The sequence below is a fragment of the Salvelinus sp. IW2-2015 genome, linkage group LG4q.1:29 (genome assembly GCF_002910315.2).
Source record: "Salvelinus sp. IW2-2015 linkage group LG4q.1:29, ASM291031v2, whole genome shotgun sequence".
NCBI lineage: Eukaryota > Metazoa > Chordata > Actinopteri > Salmoniformes > Salmonidae > Salvelinus > Salvelinus sp. IW2-2015.
In genome coordinates this window covers 10,740,482-10,760,250 of record NC_036842.1, presented here as the reverse complement: position 1 = coordinate 10,760,250, position 19,769 = coordinate 10,740,482, and the positions used below count along the sequence as shown (strand labels likewise).

At 43.4% G+C, this 19,769-nt stretch overlaps 1 protein-coding gene across 1 annotated transcript; it reads right to left on the bottom strand.

The window, feature by feature from the left end:
- Positions 1-2,289: 2,289 nt before the first annotated feature.
- LOC111961429 (palmitoyltransferase ZDHHC8B) lies at positions 2,290-19,091 on the bottom strand. The gene is made up of 10 exons (XM_023983690.2): positions 18,763-19,091; positions 7,272-7,393; positions 6,638-6,795; positions 5,865-6,037; positions 5,632-5,734; positions 5,418-5,509; positions 5,194-5,326; positions 4,950-5,064; positions 4,160-4,272; positions 2,290-3,932 (listed from the first exon to the last, which is right to left on the bottom strand). Exons 1-10 carry the CDS (start codon positions 18,864-18,866, stop codon positions 2,853-2,855), a joined length of 2,193 nt encoding a protein of 730 aa, XP_023839458.1. The 5' UTR covers positions 18,867-19,091; the 3' UTR covers positions 2,290-2,852.
- Between the last annotated feature and the right edge of the window lie 678 nt (positions 19,092-19,769).

Sequence of the window (19,769 nt, the reverse complement as noted above, 5' to 3'; positions counted from 1 at the left end):
GTAAGAGAGAGAGAGAGAGCGAGCGAGAGATAGAGGAGAGGGGGGGATAGAGGGAGTGTGTGAGAAACGGAGAAAGAGAGGGAGAGAGAGAGAGAGAGAGAGAGCGAGCGAGAGATAGAGAGAGAGGGGGAGATAGAGGGAGTGGGTGAGAGACGGAGAAAGAGAGGGAGAGAGAGAGAGAGCGAGCGAGAGATAGGAGAAGGAGGGGGGGGGGCGAGAGATAGAGGGATGGGTGAGAGACGGAGAAAGAGAGGACGAGAGAGTGGGAGGGAGGGAAACAGAGTATTAGAACTACATCAAAACCAGCAGCTCAGAGGTCTGCAACTGGGCCAAAGTTAAAAACACACATGAACAGAACACCAAGCTGAATATTTGATCAATGGCCTTTAAAGCGGTCCCATCACTAGACTTCAGACAGTGGAAGTGTCATGATTCCTACAAGCTTGGTGAAGATCAAAAGTGCTCATTCAGACTGAATAGACACAGTAGGGTCACGGTTGTAGAGGGCACCGTTTCATAAAGAAGGGGGGTCAATCCAGGAGGAGAGAGAGAAGAAAAGGAAGATGAAAGGATGCACAGAGTCTGAAGAACGGTAGAATTTTACATTTAAAAAATGGATATGTCAAATGAAGGGTGGAAAAACTTCAGTCATTAGTGAGACAATAAGCTATTTGTTATGTGATCTAATCTGAAGAGATGAACGGTCATGAATAATGCATTGTTTGGGACTCAATACATGTTCTGTGATGTCACACGGTACTGTGATAAATGGAATGAAAGAAAAGACCGTTGCCAACTGCAGAACCATAGAAACTGAAATATTACAGCAGGGAGGGGGCTACTGTTAACCAAGGCTGTTCCTTCTTTTCGTGTTTTCTGAGTACCTAACCCCTGTGTAAACGGTTGTTGATGTTTTCAGTACTTTTCACTACATCCCTGCAGTTCTGGAATGATGTCTCGATCTCTCTGTGTCTATGGCAACGATCACTGGCAGTCTGAGAAATATCACCGCATCAGACTGCTAGTGCAGCACACAATCTCAGTGGAATTACCTCAATAGCGAAGGCTTCATTTATTTAAGATATCCAACACATACTTCTCTGAAATCCATAGCTGAGCGCAGCAAGCCTCCCATCAAAAAGTAGGCCTATAGGATTACCTACCCACTCATTTGTGGGGCAGCAGGTAGCCATAGTGGTTAGAGCATTGGACTAGTAACCGAAAGGTTGCAAGATTGAATCCCTGAGCTGACAAGGTAAAAATCTGTCCTTCTGCCCCTGAACAAGGCAGTTAACCCATTGTTCCCAGGCTGTTGTGGAAAATAAGAATTTGTTCTTAACTGACTTGCCTAGTTAAATAAAGGTAAAATATACTCTTGAATGTTCTTTATTCTACTCACAGCACCTCACATATATGTCCACTAGGGGGTACCATTTCCTCATACTATTCTGAACGAAAGCTGAACTGAGCTCAGTTCCTGCACCTTGTGTCAAAGCGGGACCCAGGTGGAGCCAAGCTTCAGTACCTTGTAGGTCAGAAGAGAAATATTGGATAAAAGTAAGCTAAACCAAGGTTATGGGTTAGGGTTGTGTTTAAGGCTAGAGTTAGAGTTGAACTGGGATGTGGACATGAAGCTAGTGTTATTAGGGTTAAGGCTCTGTTTGCTCCTAGCAGAATTCGGCTAGGTGAAGTGAACCTCTTTGCCTCACATACTTCTTAGATTGAAAAACGATAAAAGTAGCAAAATTACTGTTTGTCCTCTTCAGACCCCGTAGCAACAACAGAGCCAGTATACACTTCCTCAAAATATTAAGAATTAATCTAAGATAAATCAAGAAATATGTCATTAATTTTGATGTTTTCACCAAGGAGGTCAATTTTACATCTAACTAAGATGTTTTATTATTTCTCAAGTCGTCTCACAGTTGAATGACAACAAACACTTMATTGAAGAATCCCGTCCATAGTTCCCACTCTTACTAGTAGTACTGTTGACCAATCACCGATGAAGGGGCGTAGACTTCGGCTACCGAAATTCGACTTGCCTTATGAAAAACATTTGTGCGCGAACAGCCGGGAAAAAAACAGCTGAACACCCAAACGAACAAAAACGTTACAAAATGTAATCATAATAAATGCGCAAACTGCTTTGCTTGGGAAGAATGCGACAGGCTTTATAGTTGTGGATGAGCCTAGGGTTAGATTTGAAACAGGATGTGGACATGAAGCTGGTGGCAAGAACGGATAAACGAATACATAATTGAATGACAACACCTTAAACAGAAAAAGGAACAAAACAGAGACTTTTTTATTTGTCAAAACAACCACAAAATATTACTAAAGCATGATTTCTATAGACGCAAAATAATAGAATGTCCCATCATTATCACATAACATTATTTCTCAAAAGCATTATCAAAACACATAAACCAACAATAAAAGATCTGTCTTCTGTACATGTCTGCTGTTCTAGTTGAGCTTATTGATTCCCCCGACTGCATAGAGAGGCACAACTGTCTGCTAATTGGCCACTGTCCTGAGATATCTGCATACGCTGTTGGTTATCACTCACTCTATATATTCAACACACACCCTTGGCTAGCGAGAGGTCCAAGTGCAAATATCTGTACAAAATGATTCCCATAACTGCATGTTGATGTCCTCTCAACTCCCACACCCTCCCACACACTGACAACCCACACAGACACACTTACACAGTGCTGGGAAGTTGTGGATATACAGGCTAACACTGCAGAGTAGTGTGGTTGGCTGCATACACCCTCCAGGTCCTATTTGGGGGCACCCAGGGGTGCTGAGTGCTTTCCCTYCATGGCATTGGTGAGTAAGGGGCGTTATGGGGGGGCATCTGGGGGAGAGGCAGAGGAAAGGGTGCTGGGCAGTGTGGAGGAGGAGGAGGATGAGGGCTGGGCCTGCCTGTTTGGGGGGAGGTAGGCTGGGGAGGGGGAACGACCCTTACTCTGCAGGCTGCTGCTGCTCTGCAGGGGGGAGCTGGAAGTCCTGGGGGCTCGGGTCAGAGAGGACGACGAGGCGCTGGAGAGGGGCGACCTCGTACCCCCGTACCCCAAAATACCAGTGCTCATCAGGAACTCCCTGGAGCCGTATGCGGGCGGGGTGGGGCCGCGTGACCCTGGGAGGCGCATGCTGTCCGCAGGGAGGCTGCGTCTGCTGGGGATGTCGTACAACGCCATGTCTGGGCAGCCGTACAGGGCCTGGGACCTGGCCTGCATCCGCAGCATCCTGTCCCTCTCCTCCATCTCCCGCCGCTCCTGAATGGAGACCATGATGGTCTTGGAGAGGTTGTCATAGCGGACCGGAGAGGCCTCCCGGTGGATCAAGGCTTGCTGGGAGAGGTCCCTGTGCATTAGGGCCTGAGGGGAGAGGTCCCGGGAGGTGAGGGCCTGAGGGGTGAGGTCCCGTAGAGAGGGATCCCTGGGTGAGGTGTCCCTGGGCTGGGGAGATTGCCTGGTGACCCCCATGAACACGGGGCTGTAGGTGTGTGGAGGGGGCCGCTGCAGCACACTGCCTTCATGTCCTAGGGTCATGAAGTGTGGGTGGTAATGAAGTGGGGGTCCTCCTCGCTGGGCCAGGTAGTGGGCGTCACTTGAGTTCACCAGGCTGTCATAGGAGAGGCTGTTGCGGTTGGACAGGGGGTTGTGAGGGGGGAACAAGCCCGGAGACACCTGATGGGAGATCAGACCCTCTGGGTACAAGACCGGCAGCTTGTTGTGGTGGCGATAGGCGTGTTTGAGGGTGAGGGAGCGGGAGTTGAGGGTGAGAGAGTTGAGCTGGAGTGGAGCGGACATGGGACCGGATGGGAAGGCTAGCTGCTGGTCCAATCTGCCCAGGATGAGTTCTGATGACAGGTCATGACGTCTACTGCTGCCCCCTTGCTGCTCTGGTGCCACAGCCACCTAGACACAACCACAACACATAACAGACTGTCAGAGAGCTCTCAGAACATAACACAGCCACAACAGTCTGTTAGAGGGCCGACAGAACACAGAATCACATGGCCAGTCTGTTAGAAAGCTCTCAAAACACAGGACACAACCACGATCTGTGGAAACGGCTCAAAACACAGCACAATAAATCCACAGTGTATCTGAATGGTGTCAATGCTGTGAATGATATGACTGACCTGATGGACAGGTGAGGGGGGTGGTGCCTTAGATGTGGACTGCGGTAATGGCCTGAGCTGCTGCAGGGTCTGCCCAGGGGAAGGGGTCACTGGTTTGGGATGCAGACCACTCTCTGGAATCCAAACACAGATGGAGAAGGAAATCAATATTTAACAAAATGTGAAATATATTACCATAATGTCTATTGGGATTTGTGACTGAACTAATCCAGAGAGAGGCAGTAACATGTGTGTAATTAACATATAATACAAGTCTGTCATCAGAATCACCTTTATTAGCCGAAACATTTGCATAAACAGGAATTTGACTTGGTGAAATGGTGCTGCCACCATGAACAGAATATACAGACAGGCGATAAACAGGATATACAGACAACAGACGTAGAAGCATAGTTTACACAAATCCATACGCGGTACGCATACTATGTACACTGTAAACTAAGAACTGCAATCTTCACTATAAACACTAAACTACATTCTAAATTTGGCTTGCTCTAATATTCAGTAGCTCATCCCGAGTGAAATTTTGTTGGAAATCCACAAGTAAACAAACAAAGAAAAACCAACGAAGACACAAGCAGCAACTAAAACCATGGCTGCCTCTCCGGGCACCAGTTGAATAATGTGGCCACTAGGGTGCAGTAGGAGAGCAGTGAGTGATAGCTTGGGGGGTTTCTGGACCGTTTCAAGTTTCTTCATGATCATTTGCTCATGTTCTCTATAATACAGTATGAGGTGCATAAATACAGGTACTGTATCCCTGGTTGTCAGATTACTAATGTGACCCTACCTTCAAGTGTTGCTAGGTGTCTCCTCAGCACGTTGGGGTCTGGTTTGGGGGGCAGAGGTGGTGGGGTGTCCAGACGTCGGATGTCTGGCTCTTCCATACCGTCAGTGGACGGGCGCTGAGAGCAGAAGAGAAGGCACCTACTCTTAAACATATCTGATCTGCCAATGAAGTTAGTTAAATACTGAGGTTTTATGTGAATCTGGGATGTTCCCTTCTGAGGGTATTTTGAGGTGGACAGACTTACTTTATTTTGGTTATCATGACACTGGATGCCGTTATCCTCAACCTTAATAATTGGTATCTGTCTGTCAGTCTCTGGTCTCAGGAATGGAGGAATGACGCGAACTGTTGATTTCTTAATGGGCCTCGCTGTATACCTGGTATGGTCCAAGCATATAGATAAGCTAATGAGCTCCAATACGTTATATTAAACATGATGTTTACATAAAAACGTCAAATGTTTCTTACTTTGGAGAAATGGGACTGCATATGAGATACTCCAAGTTGCCACAGCAACCTTGTGTGAAAGGGTTGACCCCTCCTTGAAACTTCCCAGTAACCTGTGGAAAAGAGGGCAACAATTTCCTCATTAAAGTGAGGACTCGACCTAGGGTGGCCTCATGTATTCCAGAAACCTTTTATCTAGTCATTTAAAAACATGAGCTACATAGAGGCGTCTGACCTGTTCATTGGTGGTTCGGCCCCTAGACACCAGGTAGAGGTGGAACCCTGTGAGGCCCAGGACAGGAATGAAGAACAGACCTGATACACTCATCACCACCAGGCTAGACACAGCAGTCAAGGAGACTCACGGACTCTCTTTAGGGACCTTTAGACATGAATTACCATGATCATACTGCACATACTGTATGAACACACACACACAGTACACAGGGTTTGTGCAAGGAAGGATACGTGACAGTACAGTGCAGCTTCCACAGGTCTTCCTGATGGTGTAGAATGTAGAGCAGGCCACCGGAGAACACGCCCACCATGTGCATCGTGAGTGACAGCAGAAACAGGAAAAAGTAGCGGTAGTTCCGCCTCCCGATACAGTTGTTCACCCAGGGACAGTGGTGGTCAAAGTCCTGCATGCGGTTATGACACAATGGAATACAACATTAGATAAAACATTCAATCAACATTCAACATTCAATCAACATTCAAACAAAGTAGCAGCCTACTTTACATGACTCTGTCCCAACATTGTGCATCCATGCTACAAACAGTATTCTGGAGTGGTCTAGCTAGCCACATCCACATGGTATTGATCACTCTTGGACAGTGGAAAGACATTATCAACAGAAGTCAAATATCATACAAGTGTTGATAGGCACTGAGCTGTCTAAATATACCTCAGTGTACACACAGAGATTGTCCCAGCCATTTTCAAATCTCATCTCTCTCCCCGCTGCGGGGACATTAAGGATCGGGGGAAAGGGATTAACCTGATTAATGTGATCTCTCTCTTCCTCCCCCTCTATCCCTCCATAATTTTCTCCCACCCACCATTACCCTACAGCCACACACACTATTGATCCCTCCTCAGGCCCTTCCTCCTCCCTCCACCATCAACCACTACACCCCCCCCCCCCAAAGCCTGTCTCACATCCACAACTGCCCCCTATCCACCCGTCCCTCCTGCTCTCTGCCAGCCCTGGCTTGTTCTCTCTCTCTCCCCCTCCCACCTCTACACAGTGGTCACAGACACTGCAGTGGGAGCATCGTGGAGGTCTGTAGAAGTGGCAGGAGGCACACCACTTCAGCCGGACCTGGACACCCTTCACGTCCACGTTCTTGTAGAGCGGGGCGCGGAAGTCATCGTCCTTGTCCTCGTCCTCATTAGCTGCAACCCAAACGCACAGCTCGACATGAACTATAGGTCACCGGCACAACACTGGGCGTTGGGTAACACTGGATATTCTTGTTTTTATGTCAATGTTTTCTCTTCAAATTCCTTCTCAGGCAGAAAGTTAACATTACTACCATAAATCTGGCCTAGTTTATCAATATATTGTCACGGTAATGAAATGTACTAGTATGTTATAACTAGTAGATAATAATTCAATAGAGTTGAATAACTGCCTGCCAACCTACTGTAATGTTTGTCCTGTTTAGTTACACTATAGTGTACAGTAGTGAATAGACCCGTGCAGGTTTTCTGTTCTACCTGATAATTAATTGCACCCACCTGGTGTCCCAGGTCTAAATCAGTCCCTGATTAGAAGGGAACAATGAACAAATGCAGTGGAACTGGCTTTGAGGTCCAGAGTTGACTTTGATGGTAATAGTGTATAATATAGTAGTTATAGTGTAACTAACCCATAGGGAGAACACCCGCATCCATAAAGGTTGCCATGGTGAAGTTGGCCAAGACAAAGAAGAAGAGGATGCCACTGCATGGTGGCACGTAGATTGACACRGTCACTGCCAGCCACGGGCACCTGGGACAGAGACAAGAGACCTAAAGCACAGTGGACTCACAATACACACACAGTCATTTTGCAATACACACACATTACACTCATAGTATAGACGTAGAACATGCACAGTAATATGTCTAGGTTGAATTGGTTGAAAGGGGTATAAATCTCCCTCAGGCTCAGTGTAGGAATCAATCAAAAAGGGATTGTCAAAATGATTTGGTTTATCAGCAGGAAAATATAACTACACTCGGCGACGCTAAATTCAGACTGATACCCAACTTCATGGCGTTTTCTGAATATGTCCACAGGGCTTATAGARACCATCATAACCATCACTGTCATTATGCAAATGTGGTTAAAACTGGAGAATTCGATTTGGTGAGAGGATGCTATGATTATATCTCCACAGTGTGAGATTAAATAAAGGCTCTGTAATCAGGTTTACTGACGGGGACACAGGGGAAGGCACGGTGGATTATAATGATTAAAGGTCGGCATGAAGAGCCTATACAATATCCATTTTTTTTTTTAAATATCTGTATAGAATTGAGTCCAAAGCCATGCTGCTGTGGCGAATTTATCTTCACTTGAAAAGTTTACAGCAGAATGTGTTTCAGCATTGGRCCTCTTACATTATCACAACTGGCAGCATGTCCTAATGCTCCTCCGTCCTGTAGGTATTTTATGTTAAGGGGCAACAACAGCAGAAGTGAGGATTGCCATTGAAGTGCAGACTGTGTATTAGTGACAATGGCCGTAACAGTGACTGTAACAAGACCGTGATCAGTGTGAAACAGATACTGGGTGGATCCCCCCCACACACACACAACCCAAACCTGTCTCCCCACARTTGCAAAGGTGAAGGGTCAGGAGGTGACGAAGGCAGAACGTATATGTGTGAACCCCAATAGACTGACCGTGACTGTGAACACTGTGAAATTGACAACATTTTGACAACATTTTGAGCCAAGAGTCTCCCTTCCCCAGCCCCAGCCCCAACTCCAGCCCAGCCCAACCTGGCGCAAGCCCCCCAGCCCMCATAGAACAGCCCCAGTAAGGATGAGCGCATGGGGGAGAGTGGGGTAGCATGGGGGAAGGGTGGTTACCCCCAAAGGAATGCCTGGTAATGCCATGCCAGCTGCAATCTCAATAATCCCAGGATTAGGGACTCTGGATTACAGCCCACTCTGCCAGCCCGCGATGGTGGAATCCTCCCATCAGACGACAAGCACACAGACCCTACAGCCTGCAGCACACAGCACAACACACAGCCCAACAGAACCTATTCCATACCTTTAGGATAAAGCAAACCATACATATTCCATTACCTATACAGCTGCAACAGACACGCCTGCCTTTACAGACAAACAGCCTTCRTAGGCAAATACAATACAGTTCTGTACAGTTCTGATCTGTCAGCATAATGCTCCTCTTTAAGGATTTACTTAATTGAAACATTAACACTAAATTGTACTACTGAGTAAATCAGATTAATGAGGGGAACAGAACAGTGGTTTCCCACAGCTGGAGGAGGGGATTTATATCTTAAGTCCTCTCTGAAGCAAAGTTTCATTAAATGTGTTCATGTTTGAGATGTACTTAAATTGTCATAAGAGAGCTAGATTACACGGATATGTGCATTATACTGTACCCCTGCACTACACAGAGTCCACACTGTACTTGTCCCAGTACACTGAATASTGTACTTGTCCCAGTACACTGAATACTGTACCTGCACGTCTAGCCACTCTACAGTATAAATAGGGAATGTGGATGAAATTGGTAGATTTAGGGGTAAATGCCAGCGGGGCAGCACTAAATATGAGGGATCAAGCCCAGTCAGTCTGCATGGTCTGGAGTAGTGTTCATGTATCTGCATACCACTTTCACCATCCTCCTCTACCAGCAAGACCAATGGGTGGTGGGGAAAACAAGTAGACAAAAAGGCAATTAGGAATAGGTATACTGTCACTGATTCTCTTTTCAAAACTCATTATTTAGATGGTCAAATCCTCTTCCCCCTCACCCATCTGTCAAATAATGGATCTATCACAAAAAAAATKGACAAAATGAGCACAATATGGAAGATAATGATATTGCGTTCAAAATAAGCAGAAGTCAGTCTAACTCATTTGGGCTGAGTGCGGAGCGTAGAGGACACACCAGATAAGGTGCAGCGCTCTATAGAGGGTCGATCCGCGACTGTCTGATTTCTTATCAAAGGGATTATTTCTGTGGATGCCATTGCATGAGCGGCCTGCCGTCCGGCCCATCATTGCTTTTTGACCATCTGGAGCACAGCACAGGGAGAGTTCATTATGCTGCAGTGTGGCGGTGCAGGCAGACAAGCCCCTGCCTTGCGCCTAATGAAACAGACAGCAGAGCTGTATTAAATCATCCAGAAGGGTAAGCTGCTGTTGAGGCTGTCCAATCTGCACACTGCCCTGCCTGAGTAAAGCACAGTAGTGGGTAGGCTAGTCATCACTACCAGTGTCTATCGCATCGGCAGCAAGCAGCAAGCAGAGAAGAGSATTAGAGAGGCTCACAACTACACTCTCAGAAAAAAAAGGGTTCCAAAAGGGTTATTCTGCTGTCCCCATAGGAGAACCCTTTGAAGAACCCTCTGTGGAAAGGGTTCTTCATGGAACCCTAAAGGGTTCTACCTGGAACCAAAAAAGGGTTCTTCAAAGGGTTCTCCTATGCGGACAGCCGAAGGACCATTTAAGTTCCAGTGTATGGCTCCTAGAAACATCTCATGGATTGAAAATATGAGTGTTAAAAAACCTGAAAGAAATGCGATCATAAGCCCTTAGGAATGTGTGGAATGTATGACTTGTCTTTAGCTTCAGAAAACACTGAATGAACACATAACAGTGTTATAACAGGGTTCGGAGAGAGTTCTTCTTTGAACTATTAAAACTACGGGCTTGAATATCAACTATGTATGTCTACTTAAAGGAAACATACGTGTACATATTACATCATTGTATCCAGGGATCGATGCGTATACGGGCATAAAATAAACTGTTTGTTTGGGGAGGAGTGTTATTCTATAAATATCTGACCCACTATGGGTGTGTATCACATCTGACATCCTCCCCTCTGCACATGGTTGCATAATTAACTCAGAAAGAAAGTAAAAGGTCAAGAAGGCTTCTCCTTACAAAACTGTATAGCATCTCAGCTACATCAAATGTTGACATTAGCCATGGCAGATTGTTACGAGGAAACACCCTTGAAAGAATCTTTGCTTATAATGGTTCAAGTTCGTAGTGTTCCCACTGCTGGTCTTTGCATGTCTTTTGTGAATTGTCCACAGTAACAATACTTAGAGGGAACAATGTAACACAAACACACTCTGAAGGCTGAGATAACCCTTTCCGTTTTAGCTTAGTAATGAGGCTGTTTATCAGGCGAAGGATGACCAAAAGGTTCCTACTTTCAGTGGTCCCCCCCTTGCCAACTTCACAGGAGGATTTTTGTCTTGATATTGAAAAGTGTCCTAAATCTTGTATAGACCAGTTTGTCAGTTTGTCTGTGAGTCATGTACTTTGATACATCAGAGTAACTGCTGCAGCTTACTCTCCATACTAACAGACTGGGGTTGTATTTGGGCAATTTMTTTTGACACGCACATACTCTAAGTAACAACCCGAGGGACCATGAGGTCTGACTGGCATTCACTTTGGACTCCCTGCAACAGCATATAGCACGAAGGACGAATCAAGGTCCCTTTCCCTCAGAAGGACCAAGGTAGGGTTGCATTTGGTCGAGATAACGACAGAATCTGGCATCTGTCCATCACTGCTTTTAAAGAAACACAGACATCGTCCCTGCTGAAAGAGCAGACAGGCAGACAGACACAGACAGACAGTTCTTCTGTCTAACAGGGATGTAGGCCTACATATGATGCAACGGCAAAATATTGTCCCTACAGATTCCATTTCTTCTGCTACTGCCAAAGTGAAAGGGCAAACAAACGAGCATGTGTGATTGGGCTGGAACGCTCTGTTTCAACATGACCTTATCTTTTAAGAATGGCTGTCCATGGAATAGAAACTTCAGACATAGTCTATTTTATCATCGTGAAACATCTCTCAGTGGGAATGTTTTCGGCAATGTTCTTCACGTCTCGTGTTGGCGATCTTCAGACAAACCTGCAATAACAGCCACTTGTCCTGGAGCAGTGGAGCTCTGGGGGTTTGTTCTATTGAAGTGTGGAAGTTCTCTTTAGAAATGCAGATACGAGTCTATTGATCATTGATGGAAAATGACCACTCACTCTCATTATATAATASTAGGGATAGACTGCTTGCTCTGCCTGGCCGCCAAAGTAATGCTACCCACATACAGCAGCATCCATCAACTGACTGCAAAAACCAACACAGAAYTTCAGGGATTATTGGAAGTTGTGAAAACTTTATTTTTATACTTCGATAATAATTTTTTTGCTACATTATTTAAGCAAAAAAAATACTGTTTGTTTTTGGAATTTCCTAAATATTTMTAATATTATTAATTTGCATGTCAGCTCTGTGCCAGGAAATACCCTTGTCCAGAACAAAGGATCCCAATTTTAAACTCCCCCCAAAAGTGTTTAAAACTCTTAAAACGGGCTAAAATTAATATTCACTGAAAAAGGATCTCATGTAGTTTCTTGCAATAGCCCTCTCTGACTTTAAGGAATATGTTTCTCAAAACTGTGATTCCTAAAAAATTTGTCCAGAGCGTTGGTCAACTCTGTCAGATTTGTTCAAAGTCGTAAATGAATAAAAAATGTGTAGGGTCAGCTATACCATGGGAAGCCCTTCCTCATCTCCTGATWACATGTAGTGCAACAAGACAACTCATGGTCCTAAAAGTCCTCTACTTTTGAAAGATTTAAAAATACATTGTAGATATCACATGGTGACAACCATAACCTGTCAACTTCATCTACTTTATAGATTAACATAGAATATGATTTTTGGTTCAAATATGTTCATTTTAATTAGGTTATAGCAAATGAAGAAAAACAAAATTGCTATGTAGTATAGCACTTGAATAAAGAAGAAAAATAAGCAATTTGTCAACTCCGTAAAACATCAACTCAGTCAGATTTTTGACTAACGTCTGATAGAAGGGTTGGGCCAATTGCAAACACTGATTGACACTAGATTATCACCAATTGACGCATCGATTTACCGCTCCATAACACGGATGTCGGGGTGTTCTTTTAGTTCTGATCGCAACCAACACTTTTCAAGATGATTTCAGCCTCTTATCATCAGAACATTTTAATCTAGCCCTTTACCAAAGTAAAGGCGATTTATCTATTTGATCATTCAGTACAATTGAAATAAAGCATTTCCTTGTTTAGCACGGCAAATTGACTGTGGAAATGTACCGAACATGTATGATTGGAAAACTAATGTTGATGTTGAAGCCTACTTATTATTTTAGTCATTCCAATTTATGTAATCCATTAAATACAACTGTCTTTGAAAAAAAAATGTGTCTGATATSGTCATTTCTTATCAAGATTGAGGGTAAAATATCCCTGGACTGTCCATACTGTGTGACTAAATCAAGTAAATCGTGATTGAGTTATATAATCTATCTATTTTTTTATCAAATGAAAATGTAGTTTAGAGCCTAGATTTATTTTGAATGGCATATACTATTTTGGCATTTAATGTGAAACGTTTTGATGAAATATAGGCCTTCTAATAGTACACATTCTATACGGAACAAAAATGTMAACGSAGCATATAACAATTTCAAAGATTTTACAGAGTTACAGTTCATATAGGGAAATCAGTCAATTCAAATAAATAAATGGGGCTTAATCTATGGATTTCACATGACTGGGAATACAGATATGCATCTGTTCATCACAGATAACTTTTTTTTTTTAAAGTAGGGGCTTGGGTCAGCAAACCAGTCAGTATTTTATGTGATCACCATTTGCCTCATGCAGCGCGACACATCTCCTTCGCATAGAGTTGATCAGGCTGTTGATTGTGGCCTGTGGAATGTTGTCCCACTTCTCTTCAATGGCTGTGCGAAGTTGCTAGATATTGGCGGGAACTGGAACACGCTGTCGTACAAGTCGATCCAAACATGCTCAATGGGTGACATGTCTGATGAGTATGCAGGCCATGGAAGAACTGGGACATTTTCAGCTTCCAGGAATTGTGTACAGATCCTTGCGACATTGGGGCCGTAGAGGAACTAGGACATTTTCAGATTCCAGGAATTGTGTACAGATCCTTGCGACATGGGGACGTGCATTATCATGCTGAAACATGAGGTGATGCCGGTGGATGAATGGCACGAAAATTGGCCTCAGGATCTCGTCACGGTATCTCTGTGCATTCAAATTGCCATCGATAAAATAMAATTGTGTTTGTTGTCCATAGCTTATGCCTGCCCATACCATAACCCCACCGCCACCATGGAGCACTCTGTTCACAACGTTGACATCAGCAAACCGCTAGCCCACAGAATGCCATACAGTTGTGAGGCCGGTTGGATGTACTGCCAAATTCTCTAAAACGATGTTGGTGGCGGTTTATGATAGATCAATAAATATGACATTCTCTGGCAACAGCTCTGGTGGACATTCCTGCAGTCAGCATGCTAATTGYATGCTGCTTCAAGACTTGAGACATGTCTGGCATTGTGTTGTGTGACAAATCTGCACATTTTATTGTCCCCAGCACAAGGTGCACCTGTGTAATGATCATGCTGTTTAATCAGCTTCTTGATATGCCACACCTGTCAAGTGGATGGATTATCTTGGAAAAGGAGAAATGCTCACTAACAGGGACGTAAACAAATTTGTGCACAAAATTTGAGAGAAATAAACTTTGTGCMTATGAACAATTTCTGGGATCTTTTATTTCAGCTCATGTTGCGTTTATATATAAATTCTGCCTGTTGGTTGCAATCAAGCCGTTATGTTTTTGTTGGGGATTGTCAAAATGTATCATCCATATTTTAAGTAATGTTTCTATTTCAATTTTTATAGACAAGAATATCTCTGTTTTGAGTATMTTTTGTCACCTCGGGCAGTTGCTTGTCAACTCCTCAATGATTTACAATCCCAATTAAAAACATCCCCAGAATCAGTCAACAACAGCAGGCCACCAAGATAATAACGCAATAAACAAGCCTATGTGAAGAGATACGATTGGCATACAACTGACTCACTGACACTTAGCAATTAAACTTCAACAGCAGCAGCTACATCAGCAGCCAAGAGTTGCAATAAAATGGAATGAGTTTACTTTTTTTTACGCACTCACTTATCAGATGATTCATTGTATTGTATTTCCCATAAAGAACTCTAGAATTCCTCATTCCAAACAGCATGTGAATTGGGGGTATGCAGTAGGCATGGCCATGTCAGTTCTTATATTCAGTTATATTCACTGTTAAGACTTTCAGATACAAGATAACTTTCTTYATCTTTCTCCATATAACAGTTCAATGACATATGAAAAGGACTGAAAACGGACTCTTCCATGCTAAAGATTCAGATCCTACCCTACATAGAGGATTACACATCTCTCTTAAGCCCAATGTCCATAAGCTCCTTGTCTTTGAACAGCAGGGAGTAAAACAATAGGGAGGATGTCAGTATGAAATCACTCTTTCCAGACTCTCTCACAAATCATTGGATAACCCCCAGCCAAGTCAGTGGCTTTAGTCCAAATCAACCCAGTCAGAACAGTATAGTACATTTACAACTCAATCCACTGTGTCCCACTTTCTCTTTCCTCACATCAATGCATAATCACGTCACTGAGGATATACCGTTATAAAATATTTCAGTTAATCAGAAGTGCATGTAGTCTAGTACACTTATGCCAAGTTTCCACCTGAGAATTACCCCAGTGTTTTACCCAGAAGGCTCAGACTTTTCTGTTTCCATCTCCACAGACCGGCACCTGTATCACACTGGACCATGGCCTCAGTGAACATGCTTTGATTTAGGGCAAAGGCCTGGCACTTTTCAGCTGTCATTTACATAACAACAGCTAAGTGTGAGCATGGGTTAACATCTTTCTATAGTTAACACCTTCTCACAAAGCGACTGTCTTGATGATGCAGAGGTTGTTGATTCTGCCCTTTATAAGTCATCAATAGTTTACTCCTCCCTGCTAGCCCCAAGTCTTTAGTCACCCCTAGTTCCACAGATGTGGGAATCAAAAGGCATCCATCAGAAGATCGGGATACTAATCGGAAACGTCCTTGCACTATACGGTCAGGTCTCTGACCTCCTCCCTATAGGCTGTCTCGACGTTGTCAGTGATCAGGCCTACCACTGTTGTGTCATCGGCAAACTTAATGATGGTGTTTGTGTCGAGCCTGGCCTGCAGTCATGAGTGACCAGGGAGTACAAGATGGGACTGAGCATGCACCCCTGAGGGGCCCCTGTGTTGAGGATCAGCATGGCGCATGTGTTGTTGCCTACCCTTACCACCTGGGGGCGGCCTGTCAGGAAGTCCAGGATCCAGTTGCACACCATAGTACCCTCACAGCTTAGTGATGAGCTTTGAGGGCACTATGGTGTTGAACGCTGAGCTGTAGTCAATGAATAGCATTCTCACATAGGTGTTCCTTTTGTCCAGGTGGGAAAGGGCAGTGTGGAGTGCAATAGAGATTGCATCATCTGTGGATCTGTTGGGGCGGAATGCAAATTGGAGTGGGTCTAGGGTTTCTGGGATACTTGTGTTGATGTGAGCCATGACCAGCCTTTCAAAGCATTTCATGGCTACAGACGTGAGTGCTACGGGTCAGTAGTCATTTAGGCAGGTTACCTTAGTGTTCTTGGGCACAGGGACTATGGTGGTCTGCTTGAAATATGTTGGTTTTACGGACTCAGACAGGGACRGGCAAGTTCCACTTCAGGGCATGCTCTGAGTACACGTCCTGGTCACACAGTCGTCTGGAACAGCTGATGCTCTCATGCATGTTTCATTGTTACTTGCCTCGAAGCGAGCATAGAAGTTATTTAGCTCGTCTGGTAGGCTCGTGTCACTGGGCAGCTCACGGCTGTGCTTCCCTTTGTAGTGGWATGGTAGTACAGTGGGACTATTCACCCAGGCGCTATTAGCAATCTAGGGGATAATGTTGAAAGTGTTGTTGGTGGTATCCCAACAACACGGCAGTGATTCTCACATGACTAAAATGTCGTTTTGAGAATAAAAGTACGGTGATATTCGGGAACCTGTTTTGCTCTAGCTGACCCAGTCTGATTTCTAAGAAATATTTCTGACTCTAAGCATCATTGCCCTCTGGAAGAAGATAAAGRRATTTAGGAATACATGTTCACATACACTCTGAGAGGTGTGGTTGTGTTCATTATATTTTGAGTCGGAATATCAGAAAATCAGCCTTAGACATAGGCCTAATAGTTAAATAGCCTCTTAACTCACATAGTCCCCATACCAAATTCATATAGCCTACAGTAGCTTGTATTAAGAGGATCAACATGGTATTAGGCAATGACATGTAAATACTAATAGACAGCTTTGGGTACAGTATTGTTGAACTGTTTAATGAATAGTATAGCATATTGATATGTAATTAAAACTACACCAGAATTTCACAAAAGGGACTTTTTTCAACAACAAATATGTGTCATATTTCACTTCTGTCAGATTGAACGGCAAAAAAACACTGTTCTAAATTCCGAATGTGAAGTTAGCCTTCAAATGTTTATTGGTCGTTCTTGAATTACAGTGGAACTTGGACATGGCATTTTGGTGTCACGCCCTGACCTTAGAGAGCCTTTTTATTTCTCTATTTGGTTAGGTCAGGGTGTGATTTGGGTGGGCATTCTAGTTTGTTTATTTCTTTGTTGGCCGGGTATGGTTCCCAATCAGAGGCAGCTGTCTATCGTTGTCTCTGATTGGGGATCATACTTWGGCAGCCCTTTTTCCCCACCTTCTGTTGTGGGATCTTGTCTTTGTATAGTTGCTGAATAGYGCTACAGAGCTTTACGTTCGTTTGTATTTWGTTGTTTTTTGGTGTCATTTKAAATAAAAGTAAAATGTACACATACCACGCTGCACCTTGGTCTTCATCCAACGACGGACGTAACATTTGGACAAAATGTACTTCATTTTTCCTCATTTTTAAAATTTTGATTTGACTACATCTTTCCATTCTAAATCAACTAACATGGTAGCTTAATGATCTTAAAAACTTTGTACCATTATGATAATGTTGTGACATCTGTAGGAGTAGTAACACCAATGATGGTAACACCAATGATGGTAACACCAATGAGACATTTGAGGTAAATTAAGATTTTCTGAAATGGAGGCCACAATGATCAAATCTAAGTTCATCAATCCTGTACTAAAGTGATATGATTAATCATTTTTCTCACAAGGATATTTCCCTTCATTTAAATGGACTAACACCAAGTTGGGGCGGCAGGTAGCCTAGTGGTAAGAACGTTAGGCCAAATAACCGAAATGTTGCTAGATAGAATCCCGAGCTGACTAGGTAAAAATCGTTCTGCCCCTGAACAAGGCAGTTAGCCCACTGTTCCTAGGCCATCATTTGTTCTTAACTGCCTAGTTAAATTAAAAAGTGACACTTTGGATTTTGACACCAAATTAATTAATGGAATCCTCAAATGTATGACATATTTAAAGGGTGTGATTAGCTAATAATTTACTTTAATATAGACCGGAGTGGTCTGAAAAGAGTTTGCCACTGGAGAGAAGGCTCAAGGTTCTTGGAGATCTTTGTAATKAGTTATTTTCAAGGTGGTAACCCCAGTGACAGCAAACAGAGGGTCACACATTATACTGGTAAAATAATAGGTATTTTAATAGCCTTCTTTGTTTTTATTAATCTATACAATATATGACATACTTTTGTTCACTTTCTAGCATTCAARTTCCCAAAACATGTCACTACAAMTCCACTACTGTGACAAGCCTGCTCCTAAGTACTTTAAACAATGCATCAACATAGAGGGTTGCAGTATGAAGGATTTGAATTATGTTTTATAATTTATAAACAGTTCAATATAAACAAAAACATGTATTATGTGTTTATTTGTCATTTGTATGTGTGTTTCATGGTTGCAAAGGCAAGGGACTCAAATGCCAAATCAATTAAAAAACKACCCTTATTCTACACAGTGTGTGAGCGACAGGAGCTATTTTATCACAAGCTTTTCCTAGAGACAATTTTACCGTTTGGAGCAATTGTGCATGCCCATTGGATCGGATACTTCATAAGCCTATATACAGTATATGCAATTCAAATATGTGGACTAGGCCTACTTCAGATAGGAATATAATAGTTTCGAAAAGGTAGGCTACTTTAGTGTCTTGTATCAAACTACATTTTCAAAAGGAGGCATATCGTTAACTTACGTAAAGACAAAGAATAAAGTGGTGGACCCGACGAGGAGGACTGCAGCGGTGGACACTGGAATAAACGCGCTGCCTTTAATTCTCTCCCTGCCGCTGTTGGGCATTCTGTACTTTCCACAAACATCAGCAGTTTATTCCAACGAAACGATTACACCAAGATACAATAAATGATCCATGATACGACGTATTCCCACTATGTTCTGTCCGGAGTCTCCGTGGATCAAATGCAACAAATCCATGGTCAAAAAGTCCAACGAGCTGTGCCCGTCTTGGAAATCCCACCGTACCGACTGGGCCCGACCAACCACCAACTCAGCGAAGCGGCTCTTGATTTGATAGGTGGGGCTATCGCCGGGGAAAGGTAGCTTTGGGACACAACATCGGGAGTCTGTCTATTGGTTGGACTCCGTTTAAAGGAGGACTTACGTGAACTACACTATAGCAGGCTGGACTCCATTGTGGTGTATGTTTTCAGTGCTAAATATTATTTTTACTATTTAGAAAAATATATATTTCATGTCATAGCCATACTCTTGATTACAAATGTTATTTGCTTCAATATGGAAATGGGTCTGTCATTAGAAATGGACAATAATGTTGCTCTATAGTGACAGATAAAAGTATATAATGTACAAATGTTGAATATTCTAACAACATAAACATAGGCTATTCAAACTCTGCTCCTTTACAGTGATCCAAGTTCAGTTTGGTTTTTCGCTTCTGTATTGGGATACTACAAGTCTCTGGCAGGGGTGAACCGGCCATCTGGCATTTTGGGCAAATGCCAGAGGGGCTGGTCCATTTTTAGCCCAGTGGGCCTGTCTAACTTGTTTATTTTTAATTACCTGGCTGTTGATGGGGGCCTCAACAATTAAAAATGGTCCGGTGTGTTTGAAATGCCAGGGCCGGTTTCTGGTCCCAGTCTCTGGTGCTGTCCAAGAACTGAAGACTAGAAATGTATGTATGTTGCATCACTGCAAATGTGAGGTTAAGTCTCTAAGGATTTG